The sequence below is a fragment of the Leucoraja erinacea genome, chromosome 4, assembly GCF_028641065.1.
Source record: "Leucoraja erinacea ecotype New England chromosome 4, Leri_hhj_1, whole genome shotgun sequence".
NCBI classification, from domain to species: Eukaryota; Metazoa; Chordata; class Chondrichthyes; order Rajiformes; family Rajidae; genus Leucoraja; species Leucoraja erinaceus.
The window spans coordinates 30194988-30210779 of NC_073380.1; the positions used below are offsets into that span (position 1 = coordinate 30194988).

The 15792-nt window shown below is 41.4% G+C and overlaps 1 protein-coding gene across 12 annotated transcripts in view; it reads left to right on the forward strand.

Annotated features, from left to right (window-relative positions):
* Positions 1 to 15792, forward strand: part of LOC129696231 (receptor-type tyrosine-protein phosphatase mu-like) — a 905597-nt gene that overhangs the window by 835693 nt on the left and 54112 nt on the right. For all 12 annotated transcript variants that reach the window (XM_055633926.1, XM_055633914.1, XM_055633916.1 and 9 more), the window contains one exon: positions 8866 to 8963. In XM_055633926.1, the coding sequence (XP_055489901.1) occupies positions 8866 to 8963 (98 nt within the window). The remainder of the gene's footprint in view (positions 1 to 8865; positions 8964 to 15792) is intronic.

Consider the following 15792-nt stretch of genomic DNA (forward strand, 5'->3'; position numbering starts at 1 on the left):
TGAAGTTTCTGCACACCGAATAGTGGTTCAAACGGTCTTCAATTCCAGTCCCTTGGCAGATTGACAACTTCTACCCTCACTGCTATTATAAAAAAAGCTAACCACCTGCAGCACAAGCTGTTAAACACACAACGCTGACAGCATTTTTGATGATACACCCATTAGCCTGGGCAGGATTGCAGCCATGGACCCTGAGGTGAAGTCAGAACAAAGCACTGTGTGATCCAGTTTCCTCACTCATGTTTATTAATCTGCCTTTGTGTTGCTCCAATGCTGTCTTATTCATTTATTTATTTGTCTGCTTGTCTTTAGAAGAGAACGCAGTTAAGAGTCAATCACAATGGGGCATACCTGGCTTGAAATATCAGTATCAGCAAACAAACATAAACATAAGATCCGGTGCAAGTAAAAATTGCCTTTAATTAAATTATGTTATGACTATATTGCTTCTTGTAGTCATGGTGGCTAACAATGTTTGAAAGCTCTCCGTTCACTATTTAATAGAGACATTAACACGTTCATTAGTCTTGTTAACCAATACGTTTTCAATCAAATTTTCTCTGCAGGCAGGAGTTGAAGTGGGAATTTGCAATGGTCTGGGGATTGAACATTGAGAACTAGATAGAGAGATATATAGAGCCTGTGCTTTGTGTTTTACACAGTGAGTAATTGCACTGTGTAAGCCTGCTGCAATCTCTCATCTTTCACTCTGATGTGGGTTCACCTTTAGTCTTCGCACGACAGTAACAGGATGGACCTGATCCAGGGTAGTCAGTGTAGGAACAGAAAATCTAATCACTTGAATGGAGAAGTCTAGATGCAAGAGAAAAAGACCAGTTGTAATTAATTTACATAACGATTTCAGTGTTTTCCAGCATTTAAAAAAAAAATTATTTGAGTTTTTATATTTTACCAATCAAAAAAAATTGTTTATTGGGTTTGCCTAGTTTCTGAATGTTTTCGAATGTTTCTAACTTTCAAAATTATTCAGAAAAATGCGATATCATTAGGATTTTTGACAGCTGGCTAAGCTTCTGGCACTGTTTTGTCAGATGACTGAATTTACTTTTAAGTATTTCTGTGGGCCGAGCTTGTTTTGGTCCCAGCACTTAACAAGATTTATTAAGAGCACACTGTGGGATCTGCATTACATAGGCGTGGGTTAACATAGAATCCTGGAAACATAGAAAACAGGTGCAGGAGTAGGCCATTCGGCTCTTCAAGCCAGTGCCACCATTCAACATGATCACGGCTGATCATCCAAAATCAATACCACATTCCTGCTTTTTCCCCATATCCCTTGATTCTGTTGGCCCTAAGAGCTAAATCTAAAGGGCCTGTCCCACGAGCATGCAACCTGCATGCGGCAGGCGCAAACAAACCGGAAGCGGGGGCTGCGCGGAGGTCGAGTGATCCCCGTACAGTGCCGGTCCCACCAGCATGCGCCTGCATGCGGCGAGCGCGACCAAACCGGAAGCGGGGGCCGGGCGGAGATTGAGTGAGTGACGTGAAGTTCGAGCGAAGTCCGTGGGAAGTTCATGCATGAAGTACGGCGTCAAGACGCTGCGTACGGCGTTAAGACGCTGCGTTCGGTGTCGAGACACTGCGCAAGCCCGTCGTGGCAGTGCGTACGGAGTCGAGGCGGCTGTGGGCCGGCAGGCCGTTGCCGCGCGGAATTTTTGAACACGGTCAGTTTTTCGGAGCCCCGCGCGATGTCGGGACCAGCTCCGCACAACTCCATACGGCTCCGGCGATCGAAGTGGGACCGGTCCCGCGAGTCCGTACTGCTCAATTGACCACGTTAGGTCGCGCTTGCCGCATGGAGTCGCATGCTCGTGGGACAGGCCCTTAACGCTCTCTTGAAAACATCCAGTGAATTGGCCTCCACTGCCTTCTGAGGCAGAGAATTACACAGATTCACAAAGTTCTCTGTGTGAAAAAGTTTTTCCTCATCTCAGTCCTAAATGGCCTACCCCTTATTCTTAAACTGTGAGCCCTGGTTCTGGACTCCCCCAACATGGGGAACATTTTTCCTGCTCCTAGCCTGTCCAATCCTTTAAGAATTTTAAGCAGGTTAAGCTGGTGCCTTCGACATTCTGGCCTGTTGGTTGTTAAACACCCATCAAACACTAGGCTAGTTTCCGGCTGTAATTCAGTGTGGAGGTGATTGAGTTCTGTTCAGCCATGCTCATAAAAGCTCACTGAAAAGGCTAGGGATGGAATTTCTCATTTTTTAAAATAGTAAAATAGTAGTACAAACATTTAATTTTATGCCAGGAAAACTGTTCATAAAAAGTGAGTTATTGGAGCAGAAAGTACTCTCACAAGGTTTTCCTGCTTCAAATAATTCTTGTTAGGGACATCACATATTTTCCAGAAGTTACTGTGGTACTTTCTTTTCCATTTGTAGGTTTAACAACATTAGTGTTACTTGTAAATCTTCCTTTCTTAAATGGTTCTTAAAGTTGGGCCCAAAACATTACAAACATTTCCCACTGCCGAAATTTATAGCTTGTGACAAATATAAAATTGTTTTATCTAACACTGACGCCCAGTCTGCCAAGGCCTACTGGATCTCTCGGTTGCTAACAATTTTAACTCCTCTCCCCATTACCATGCTGACCTTTCTGTACTGAGCCTCCTCTATGGCTAGTATGAGGCAACATGCAAAATGAAGGGACAACACCGTATATCCCACTTGGGTAGTTTACAACCCAATGGTATAAACATTGAATTCTCCAATTTTAAATAACACCATTACCCTCCCCCTCTCACTTCTTCTCCCATATAACCCCCACCAAACCTTCTTTCTCATCCCCCCCCCCCCCCCCCCCCACTCTCCACTGTATGGGGCAGTATTATTATTATTAATTAATTGATTTTTAAATATGGTAGAAGTGTTGGGGAAAAGGGGTGAGATTTAATAAGTTATTCTTCTTCTCACTCCTTTTCGAGCTTGTACAGACACAGAGTTGGACATTGGAAATTTGCTTTTTGTTCTTTTCATTGCTTGTAAATATTGATTGTAATGTCCAATTGTTTGATAATTTCGATTTTGTTACTATTAATGTCTTTAATGTCTTTACTTGTTCGGAATAAATAAAATAAAACAAATAAATAAATAAATAAATAAATAAATAGATAAATATCCCATTTGGACTCGCATGTATTTCTCACCTTCCATCCCCCACTTCACAATTCGCAACTCTTGAACCCTTTGTATCTTTTTTATCAGACCTTGTTCAACTATCTGCCTTTCAACCCTCACCAGCATCTGACTATTACCTGCCAGGCTTTGTCCTACCCCTCCTCTCTTCTAGTTTTCTTTCCTTTGCGCCCCACAATCAGTCTGAAGAAGGGTCCCGACCAGAAACGTCAACTATCCATGTTCACCAGATATCACTGAATTACTCCAGCACTTTGTGCCCTCTTTTATATATCAGCATCTGCAAATCCTTGTTTCTACAAATACATTCTCGACCACTTCTAATTATCGGGAAGAGAATAACCCCACTGAAGAGTACATGAGGTCAGAAATGCATGGTCATGAAATTAGCATCCGAAGTTATTTGAAAATAACACAATACTTGCCTGAAAGTCATAGTTGTGCTGAGGAGATAGTCCATTTGGCACAAGAATAGAAACAGATGGATGTATATTATGAATAACAACTCTAAAACAGTGGTTGATGGTAACTTGGACCCAAGCCCTTTTAAAGAGTATGGTACACTGCTTTGGTCCCATTACTGTTAATACTCGCATTTACATAGCAATACATAGTATCTCTAACATAGACAATTACCAACAGGCCCATCGAAAGATCATGAGATATTGACCACCAATACCATTTTTTTAAGTGTATCGCTGCCTGGCAAATTCACGGCAAATTAATTTCACTGCACCTTCGTTGATGCATGTGGTGAATAAATTTGACTTTGTCTTTGACTTTGACATAGACTGCAACTACTTGAAGGGACACATTGCCAATGCAGTTGAACTATCATTAAAATGAATTCATATCACAGCTCAGAAGCCACTCATTATATCCTCATAAGCACAACAACCATCAGGCTGTTAACCACTACAACCTCCAAATAGGCTCTGAACCTTGGGGGACTTGGGAACATTATATTTGGCTTTGCACTGTCATTGATTATTTATTTGTCTGTCTGTTTGTTTTTTCAATATACTGAACATTTTGTGTTTTTTTTAATGGGTAAACATAGACAGAGTACTATGTTTACCAATCTGCTGTGCTGCTGCAAGTAAGAATTTTATTATTCCGTTTCAGGAGATATGACAATAAAACACTCTTGACTTGACTCTTGACTCCAGTGCAGTGCGGTTAAGTCCATGCACTATTTGCTCTCTCTGGTTAAAGTAAAAAAATCACATGAACTGTAGAAAGAAGACCAAGAGTGTTCTCACCAACATCTTGACCAATATTTATCTCAACCAACATCATTAAAACAGATAGAAACAAGGAACTGCAGGCACTGGTTTACAGAAGACACAGTTCTAAGAGGTAAGTTCTAAGAGGTGACGACTAGATTATCTGTTTTAATAAGAAGACACAAAGTGCTAGAGTAACTCAGCAGGTCAGGCAGCATTTCAGGAGAACACGGATAAGCGATGTTTCGGGTTGGGACCCATCTCCAGACTTAGTCTGAACTAATTTAACCTGAAGAAGGATCCCAACCCAAAACATTGCCTGTCCGTGTTCTCCTGAGATTCTGCCTGACCTGCTGAACTACTCCAGCACTTTGTGTCTTCTTATTAAAACAGATAATCTAGTCATTATCTCTTAGAACTTAATGTTGACACATTTTCCTACATTAAAAATAGTAACTACATTTCAAAACCTTTTGGTTAATTGTACCAAACTTTGTGATCTTCTGAGTTTGTTAAAGGCACTATATAAATGCAAGTGTGTCGTTCTTATTGAGCAGTAGCACATATGGTAGTCATTAGTGTAATTTACTGTAGATTGGTGTTATGTATCCCCAGGAAATGTATGAAATCAGACATGCATGACATTTAACAAGTAATGTGCTGTGACATAATTTGTTTCCTGAAGGCAATTTAAACAAAATAGTTCTTAATTAGGGTAAAACTACCAGCACTTCATAATATAAATGTAGCCAATTTGCATATGTAAAGTCAAGCATTGGAGTCACAAATCTGAAGATGGAAAGTGAATGTAAATGATATGGAGACGATTTATTTTTCAACTCCAAGCGCCTTGCAAAACACCTGCAGCGCTCAAAATAATTAACAATGGATAGGTGAATGTTCGCCTGTTGAGCTCAGAATACAAGTGGTGTCCTGAACATCACACATTATACTTTATGAAATTCAAGTCTCCTGCCAATCCCCTCACTGTGTTTTTCTATGATAGGCTGAGCTACAGCCCATTGGCATATTTTTCTATCAATTGACCTTTTTCACATTTAGCGTGGATGAAACCAGTAAAATCTTAATAAATAGGTAAGGTTGACACAAAATGGTGGAGTAATTCAGCGTGTCAGGCAGCATCACCTCCAGATTCAGGGACAGTTTATTCCCAGCTGTTATCAGGCAACTGAACCATCAACTGGAGAACAGTCCTGAACTAATATCTACCTCATAGGAGACCCTCGGATTATCTTTGATTGGAATTTAAAGGCCTTCTCTTGCACAAAACATTATTCACGTTATTCCCTTTATAATGTATCTGTAAACTGCGGATGGCTTGAATGTAATTGTGTATTGTCTTTCCGCTGGCTCGTTAGCATGCAAAACAAAGCTTTTCACGGTACCTCGATACACATGACAATAATCTAAACTCAAACTCAAACTCTGGAGAAAATGGATAGGTGATGTTTCTGGTCAGAACCCTTCTTCAGACATGCTAATAAATAGAGAGTTACGCATCTCTTTTGAGCTCTTTGTCTTTCATGTTTTAACAATGGACTGTGCTGAATTACAAGAGAAGTTGAGTAATAGGAGCAAAGAGGTCCTTCCACAGGGCCCTAGTGAGACCACACGTCCATTGTGTGCAGTTTTGGTCTCCAAATTTGAGGAAGGACATTCTTGCTATTGAGGGAGTGCAGCATAGGTTCATGAGGTTAATTTCCGGGATGGCGGGACTGTCATATGTTGATAGAATGGAACGGCTGGGCTTGTATACTCTGGAATTTAGAAGGATGAGAGGATACATTGAAACATACAAGATTTTTAAGGGTTTGGACATGCTAGAAGCAAGAAACATTTCCCCGATGTTGGGGGAGTCCACAACCAGATGCCACCATTTAGGACGGAGATGAGTAAAAACTTTTTCAGTCCAGTTCTCCTAAATGTTCTGTGCAAAATTTACCAGTCCAGTTCTCCTAAATGTTCTGTGCAAACTCCAGTGCAATCAAATCTTGCCAGTAATGTGGTCTAACAATTATGCAAACACTTCCTCCATACCTCCTTGCTTTTATTTTCTGTACTTCTGAAAATAATAATATTTAGGCGTATTTAGCCACTTTATTAAAGCGCACTATTGGCTTTAAGGACAGCGTGGAAACAGGCCCTTCGGCCCACCAAATCCACACCAACCATGATCACTAGTTTTATCCTACATACTTTACCGAAACCAATTAATCTCCAAACCCACAACTCTTTGGAACTTGAGAGGAAACCCCCGAGTACCTGGAAAAAATCCCATGTGGTCACAGGGAAAAAATAGAAACTCCATACAGACAGCACCCATAGTCAGGATCGAACCCAGGTCTCTGGCCCTGTAAGGCAGCAGCTCTATCGCTGCACCACAGTGCTGCCGAACCTGCGGAAATACATTTTAAGGTGGCTCTGTTCTCTCAATTGAGTGATCATACCTTCATCAGATTGGTATCTGCTGTTTCTGCAGTGAATCTCCTGTGAATCTCCTGAGGCTTGAATTTACAACATCCTAACTCGGCCAACACTACCTGTTGTCACTGGGGAAACTTACACTGTGGTCTGCCTTGTATATCCAGCAAGGTTTAGTTTATTATTGTTGCATGTCCCAAGGTACGCTATTTGCATGCATTCTAGTCAAAGAAAAGACTATACATGATTACTGTGAGACAGCCCCAAATGATAAGGGATGAAGGCCATGATGCAAAGCAAATGAAGATTTATCCCATTTTTGTGCCTGTTCATGGTGACACAGAGGTGCAGCGGTAGAGCTCTGGGATTGATCCTGACCTCGGGTGTTGTCTGTACGGAGTTTGTACATTCTCCCTGTGACCGCATGGGTTTCCTTCGGATGCTCTGGTTTCCTCCCACATTCCAAAGATGTGCTGGTTTGTAGGCTAATTGGATTCTGTAAATTGTTTAGTTTAGTTTAGAGATATAGCAGGGAAATAGACCCTCAGCCCACCAAGTCTGCGCCAACCAGCAATCCCCGCCCACTGACACTATCCTACACACTAGGGACAATTTACAATTTTACCAACGCCAATTAACCTACAAACCTTTACATCTTTGGAGTGTCCCTAATGTGTAGGATCGAACTTGTGCACAGGTGATCGCTGGTCAGTGTAGACATGGTGGGCCAAAGAGTCAGTTTCCCCACTGTATCTTTAAACTAAATTGCAGTACTGGACTCCTTTGAAAATCCAAGTGCCAAAATAAACAGGAACAGTCTGGATCGCCAGTGACCCTGCATGGGGTGGAATTACTTCCAAGGGACGCATCTTTGCAACATCAAGTAGGAGTCAGAATGGCTGCCAGGGAACTGAACAAAGGGATGGTAATTACTTTAATGTCTATGTTATGGTAAAATAATAGAGCAGATGAATACTAATGAAGGAATGCAGAGTAAGCGCGACAAAGAAACTGAATCATTCAGTTCCTTTTTATAAATTTTAAAAAATCAAAGAACTTGTTAAAGATAATAGTACGAAAGTAATTTCACAGACAGCATGGGTGGAACTGATTAACATGTTATTTTTGTAATACTTATTAAGTCCAACATTAAAGGAAAAATACTTCCAAAACCATTCATTTTCTTCGATTCTGGACAGAAAGTGAAGCATTAATATTTCAAGAGGTAGTACGCTTCAATTGGAAGCAAGGCAGCAAAGATTAAGTTTACTTCAGTGTAACCAGTTTCGGGATCAAACAGCAAGGATAAGCTGCTGATGAGAGCTTTGGAGCGAGATTGAACCTGCACAAAATGGTAGAATATTGTGGAAGGAGAAAGCTTCAGAACTTTGCTTTCATGGAGTTCAAGAGAATTCTGATGTTTTTATGTTATGCGCTCTGTTATGTTTAGTTTATTATAACATGAAGCGAAGTACTGTGAAAAGCTTTTTGTTACGTGCTATCCAGTCAGCGGAACGACTATACATGATTACAATCTAGCCGTCTACGGTGTGTACTGATAAAGGATAAAGGGTATAATGTTTAGTGCAAAATAAAGTCCAAGAAAGTCTAATTAAAGTTAGTTTGATGGTCCCCAACTCCTGATTCTAAACTTTAACCTCTGGAATTTTTTGAATAATCACTTTGGAGATTGGAACCTGCCCAGTGAAATCACTATCTTAGTTGCTATTTTAGTTACTCAGAATATGGAATAGAAGTTTAGAATGTGTAGGAAGAAACTGCCTATGCTGGTTTACACCGAAGATAGACACAAAATGCTGGAGTAACTCAGCGGGACAGGCAACATCTCTGGACAGAAGGAATGGATGACTTTTCAGGTCGAGACCCTTCTTCAGACCTGAAGAATCAGAAGGCGAGTCCCGCTGAGTTACTCCAACATTTTGTTTTATCTTAGAAGTTTAAATTGAGTTCCTGTTGGAATATTTGTCGTTGCTTTATACTGACATCTGGAATTCTTTATTCTGTGTGCAGGACCAATGCAGGAAACAGTGTACGATTTCTGGAGGATGATTTGGCAAGAGAACTCTGCTACCATTGTCATGGTGACAAACTTGGTGGAAGTTGGAAGGGTGAGTATACTGAGAAGTGAAATGAATGGTTAAGAGACTTGTGAAAGCTTTATCTTCACAGGATGGCGAGTTCTTCACAGAGAGTGAATTTCTTCACTGTTCATATTGGTTCCCAACAGTTCAGGCATGTTTCATTTTGACAAGTCTTGGTTCTCAGCCTGAGCTCTGACCATGAAAGAATAGATCGACTAGGCTTATATTCACTGGAATTTGGGATGTGAGGGGATCTTATAGAAACATATAAAGTTCTTAAGGTATTGGACAGGCTAGATGAAGGAAACATTTTCTCGATATTGGGGGTCCAGAACCAGGGGTCATAGTTTAAGAATAAGGGGTAGGCTATTTGGCACTGAGATGAGGAAAAACATTTTCACCCGGAGAGCTGTGAATCTGTGGAATTCTCTGCCACAGAAGACATTGGAGGCCAATTCTCTGGATGTTTTCAAGAGAGAGTTAGTTATATCTCTTGGGGCTAACGGAATCAAAGGATATGGGGAGAAAGCATGAATGGGGTACTGATATTGGATGATCAGACATGATCATATTGAATGGCGGTGCTGGCTCAAAGGGCTGAATGGCCTACTCCTGCACCTATTGTCTGTGTTTCTATGGACATTTGACTGCAGAATACAACACAAAGAGGAATGAGCCACCTCTTTCAAAATAAGATTTGTAAATCGCAGGTGGCATGCGTTTATCTTGGCATTATGTGCGGAACAGACATTGTGGGCTAAAGGGTCTGTTCCAGAGCTGGACTTTTGTCTTCTATGTTTTATGTAATATCCACAGTACTGATGTTACTGGTTAGGAGTTAGAAGTCGTGGTGTGGTAGTATTGTGGTTAAATTATTGAAGCAAATGGTTAAGTCAAGTACAATAGCAAAATTTGCAAGAAATTTGGACAGGTACAAGGATAGAAAAGATTTGGATGGATGAGAGTCAAACGTGGGAAATGGAACCAGCTTAAATGGGCATGGGTACGTTGAGCTGAAGGACCTGTTTCCATACAGTATGACTATGGCTAATGTTCTAAATCCCACTTTAACAGCTGGGGAATTTAAATTCGAGTAATTAATTTTTTTTTTAAGTTAGTCCCCACAATGCTGTAATGAAACCGCAAGATTGTGGTGGAAGGCCTCCCATTAGGTAGGCCGATGTCAGCTTGAGAAATCTGCTCTCATTCCTGTCTTGCCGATGTGTGATGATTAACCCTTAAGGATCAATTGAGGATGGACAATAACGAACATCATTGCCAGTAACATCTACATCCTGAAAAATAATACATTACAATAAATCCTTAGTTGAGGGCCACCCTGTACCACCTTCATTGCCAAAGCAACTCCATTGATTTCTGTTTAACTCCGTCTACATTACACGCTGCCTCTGCAAGGCCACCAGCATAATCAAGGACGAGTCTCACTCCCTCTTCTGCCCTCTCCCAGTACAGATGTGTGAAAACGCACACCTACAGATTCAGAGGCAGTTTCTTCCCGGCTGCTGTAATGCAACTGAACCATCCTACCAACAACTAGAGAGCGGTCCTGAGCTACTATCTATCACATGAAAGTCCCTTGGACTATCTTAATGGACTTTATCTTGCACTAAATATTATTCCCGTTATCAAGTATCTGCATACAGCAGACAGCTCAAATGTAATCATGTATAGTCTTCAACTGACTGGTTAGCAAGCAAAAACAAGCTTTTCACTGCACCTTGTGACAATAAACTAAACCAAATTATGTGGCTGACAACTCACTTCCCACTATATGAGAGTATACCTACTGTAGAGGATTCAGGAGGTTCAGGCTGGTCTAGAATGTGTCACAGTTTATCTTTTCCAAAATCTCTTCCTGAATTTAGACTCTGTTCCCAACTCAAATGCTGCCTGCGAGATTAGTTTTGTTTCGTTTAGTTCAGTGGTTCCCAACGTGGGGCATACGCCCCACAGGGGGGCAATTTGATTTTTAAGGGGGGCAAATTGAGCGCGACTGAGGAGGTCTGGGTCCAAATTTTCGATTTTTATTTTTTAGGATTTTCCATCAGGTAAACATATGTAGTTTATGTTTCAGATGTTATTTTGAGTAAATAATTTTTTTGGGGTAAAAAAGGTCTTTATTGTGTAGTTATTACAACCAAGGTATTGGCGTTTTAAGCTTCTTCAGCTGAAACGGAGTTCACTTTTTAAATGATAAGAATTATATATCACCACATGGGGGGGGGGCATCAGGATTTTAGAGGTGATTAGGTGGGGCATGGCCAAAAAAAGGTTGGGAACCATTGGTTTAGTTCAAAGATGCAGTGCAGAAACTGGCCATTCAGCCCACCGAGTCCACGCTGAGCAGCGGAGCGGTCCCCACACACTAACTCTAACCTGCACACTAGGGACAATGTACCGTCAATTAGCCTACAAAGCCACGTCTTTGGAGTGTGGGAAGAAACCAGAGAACCTGGAGAAATCATGGGGTGAACGTACAAACTCCATACAGACAAGCACCCATAGTCAGGATCGAACCCGGGTCTCTGGTGCTGCTAGGCAGCAACTCTACCGTTGTACCACTAGATATTGTCTTGTGCTTTCCCAGATCCAGGCTTCCATCTTTTCCTGCTGTCAGTCACATGAAAGCTGCGTTTTGACTGCTTTTGTCAAATGAACGAACGTTTGATAAACCAGTTCTCAATCAGCAGATCATGCAGCTGCTCACATCTGCCCCACTTGCAATGGGACTGAAGCCTCTGCTGTGCTATAAATAGACATCCATCTACAGTGGTTGCCAACACCCCTATTGCTCTCAGTTGCAAAAGCACAAGTGGCAATTTTACTTAATTACTTTTCAATATGTTTAGCAGTAAAATATATTTAATTTAATGGATGACTGAGGGATAGCTGACTGTTAGTTGACGCAGTGAACAGGCACATTCCAAAAAGCTGTCTTTTTATTATTACTTACCAGTCACCGAGTCATTCAGCATGGAAATCCACCCCAATAACTGTCCCTTCAGCCCAACTTACCCATGCTGACCAACATGCCCCATCAACACCATCAACTTGCCTCAACTACCTGCACCATCATCTCGTTCCATATACCCACCACCACCTTTGGGTAAAGAAATAACCCATCAAGTTCCTATTAAATCTTCCCCCCCCCCCCATCGGAAAACCTCCATCCTCTGGTTCTCAATTCCCCTACTCAGGGCAAACGACTCTGTGCATTTAACAGATCTGTTCCTAGTCACTTTGTGCATTGGGTCCATGGTAAACTGAGGCATCTAATTAAGACTTATCAGGCCTTCGTTGCCTGAATAATTACTCGGGTGGCTTATGCCCTGGAGAATATTTATGTACGAGTACATTGAATATAAAATCTCCTTTTTTTGGGAGAGGCCATGACTGAGAAGATGATGCCTAGAGCCCGGTAACATCTCACCCACCCAAGACCATCATTCTATTGCGTGTGAATCCTGACATCATTTACCTGATATCCTGTACTCTGCCAGGTCCTATATATCTCCTTGTCTTCACTATTTCATGTTGGCTCTTGGTTACCCAATACCTCAAATCTGACGTCCTGATAAAACTGGAGCACTATGAGCTGTTCTACATACCAGCTGTTAGGGAAGGACCCAAAAGAAAATAAAGGGTCAGAATCAGGCCAACTCATTGATTGACCAGCACTTTGGGTTTTGTTTTGGTAAACCACCAATTGTAGTTCCTTGTGTCTCCATCGTGGGGTCCTTAAAGGAAATACAACATAGACCTACCATACTGGTAGTTGCAGACCTGAGATTTCACCCCATCCATGATCTCCAGAGATGCTTCCTGACCCGCTGTGTTACTCCAGCACTATGTGTAACTTTTTTGTTTGTTTTTATTTTAATTTTAAGAAGTTAAACAATTTTGTTTTGCGCCCTTGTGTCTCAACCAGAGTTATATTTGGCCTAAATAAATAGAATTGATTGATTGATTGATTGATTGATTGAATGATTGATTGACACTTTATTATCACATGCACATGTCGCAGTGAAATTCTATGTTTTGCACACCATACACAAGGTATGCAAACAGTCGCCAGGTATAGGTTGACAACAGTTACATTCATTATATCGACATAGAAATCAGGTGCAGGAGTAGGTCATTCTGCCCTTCGAGCCTGCACTGCCATTCAATATGATCATGGCTGATCATCCAACTCAGTATCCTGTACCTGCCTTCTCTCCATACCCCCTGATCCCTTTAGCCACAAAGGCCACATCTAACTCCCTCTTAAATATAGCCAATGAATGTAGCCAATATACCCCCCCCCCCCCCCCCCCACCATGCCAGGTTCCTCTTTGTTCTCGGATGCAGGCAGGTGGGACCAGTGTAAATAGGGCCTGTTGGTTGGTGTGGGCAAGTTGGGTTATAGGGCCAGCTTCCACAATGTATGGCTCTATGACTGTAAAGCAATGCTTTGTTTGAAGTACACACCTTGTGTACTTAGATTCAAGGTATTAGGTGGAACAGGTTGGAGCAAACTTAAATGCTTGATTTCAGCAGCAGTAGAGGTCCGATGGCAAGAGAGTTTGGCTGGTCCACTTACTGACTCTGGCAAGCAACTTCCAGATATGGCAAAGGCATTCAAAAACATCAGTAACCTCTATTTTCCTTATTTGTGGAAGAAGCTCATTTTGTTGAGAAAGATTAATCTTGCACAGAGGAATGATATTCCATACAACCCAACAGATTTAAAGCCACGGGGAAGACATTAGTATTTTATTTTCATTGAGAGAGTTAATAGAGGCTAGGACTGTTCCAATTGAGAGGTTTGTCGTGTTGTGTAGTAAACTCAGTGCTCAAGGCCAAAACATTAGTTTTGGTGTAAAACTGCATATTTCACAGTGACAATTTTTACATTCAAACTCTCGGAATTGCGAAAATACTTTAAAAGTACATGGACCTTGAAAATATGCTGTGTGAATATTTAACTGCAGGTTTTTTTGTCTGTCCGGAATTTTAATGGGACAGTAATCTCTGTTGATATAATAGCTACCAAGAATTATGTTATGTTTGTGTAGGAATGCCGCACTGTCTTCCATCAACGGTCATGATGTTCTGAGCCTGCTCTGCTTAATTGACATGTCAAAAGGAAGTGAAAGGTGCCAGTTCCTCGAGCCACCATGTGGGGAGAATAGTGACAGAGCAGTGAACCACAAGTTCACATTATAGAATTAGGCCATTCGGCCCATCTTTTCTACTACGCCATTCAATCATGGCTGATCTCCGCATTCTAATCCTATTTTCCTGCCTTCCCCCCATAACCCTTGACACCTGTTCTAATCAAGAATTTGTCTAACTCTGCCTTAAAAATATCCACTGACTTGGCCTCCATAGCCCTCTGTGGCAATGAGTTCCGCCGATTCACCACCCTCTGACTAAAGAAGTTAGCTCTTCTGGGCGGCACGGTGACACAGCTGGTACAGTCGCTGCCTCACAGCGCCAGAGATTCAGGTTCAACCTCGACCTCGGGTACTGTCTGAGACATAATTGCCAACTTTCTTCAACCTTCAGTTCTTCATCCAATAAGAGCAGCATTTCTCCTAAGGTTTATGAAGGGCAGCACTATGAGGCAGGTTTGATCTTGGCTATGGGTGCTGCCTGTATGGAGTCTGTACATTCTCTCTGTGACCATGTGGGTTTTCTTCAGGTGCTCTGGTTTCCTTGCACATTCCAAAGACATGGTTTGTATGTTAATTGGCTTCTTTAAATTGTCTCTAGTGTGTAGGGTAGAACTAATGTATGGGTGATCGCTGGTCAGCAGGGACTCGGTGGGCCGAAGGGCCTGTTTCCACGCTGTATCTTTCTGAACATTGCATTATAGAAGGGAGGAGAGTTGAGAGGGATTAAGCAGCAGAGTGGATAAGGTAGGTAGGAAGAGTAGGCTTGTTTGGACTGCAAACTAATGGGCATATACGTAGAGTCTTAGAGTCATACAGCATGAACACTGGCCCATCAGCCCAACCTGTGCACACCGACTAACAAGTCCCATCTACACTAGTCCCACCTGTCTGCATTTGGCCCATATCCCTCTAAATTTATCATATCCATGTACGTCTAAATGCTTCTTACACGTTGCAATAGTACCTGACTCAACTACCTCTCCCAGCAGCTCGGTCAATACACCCACCACTCTTTGTGTAAATACATTACTCCTCAGGTTCTCTTTAAATCTTTCCCCCCTTACCTTAAACATATGTCCTCTGGCTCTCGATCCTTTCTATGTTATTCTGAGAATAATTTGAAATTAAGTCACTTTTTTTTCCTCATCAACAACAGTGAAATGCATTTCGTTGTCTCTGTACTGTACACTGACAATGACAATTAAAATTGAATCTGAATCTGAATCTGAATCTGAATCTGAATCTGAAACATTAATTGCAGAGTTTAAAAATTATTTGTTTATTCCATCAGGGCCAGCAATCGGCGTCTTTATTTGTTTATTCATGTCGATGGAATTCTAAATTTTTAGTGATTATCTTTACCTGATCCAGTGCCTGATAATGCCCCAGTTAATTTAATCTGCATGTAAAATGTACCATCAGAAAGTACCGTGGATAATAATATTAAAACCTTTGCCTCTTTCTTTGTGCACATTGAAATGCCTTACACATAGTGCAGTTACTTTAATGCTTGACAGGAGATCATCCTTTGCAGATCTTAACTTTTGTTCTCTTTGTACAATTTCTGTCAAATATTTTTTTAATCTAAATCCATCCTGTGGAAGGAAATAGGCATTATTGATATATTTCATATTTTTAATTTAATTATTTAGAACATGAGAACTAGGAGCTGGAAA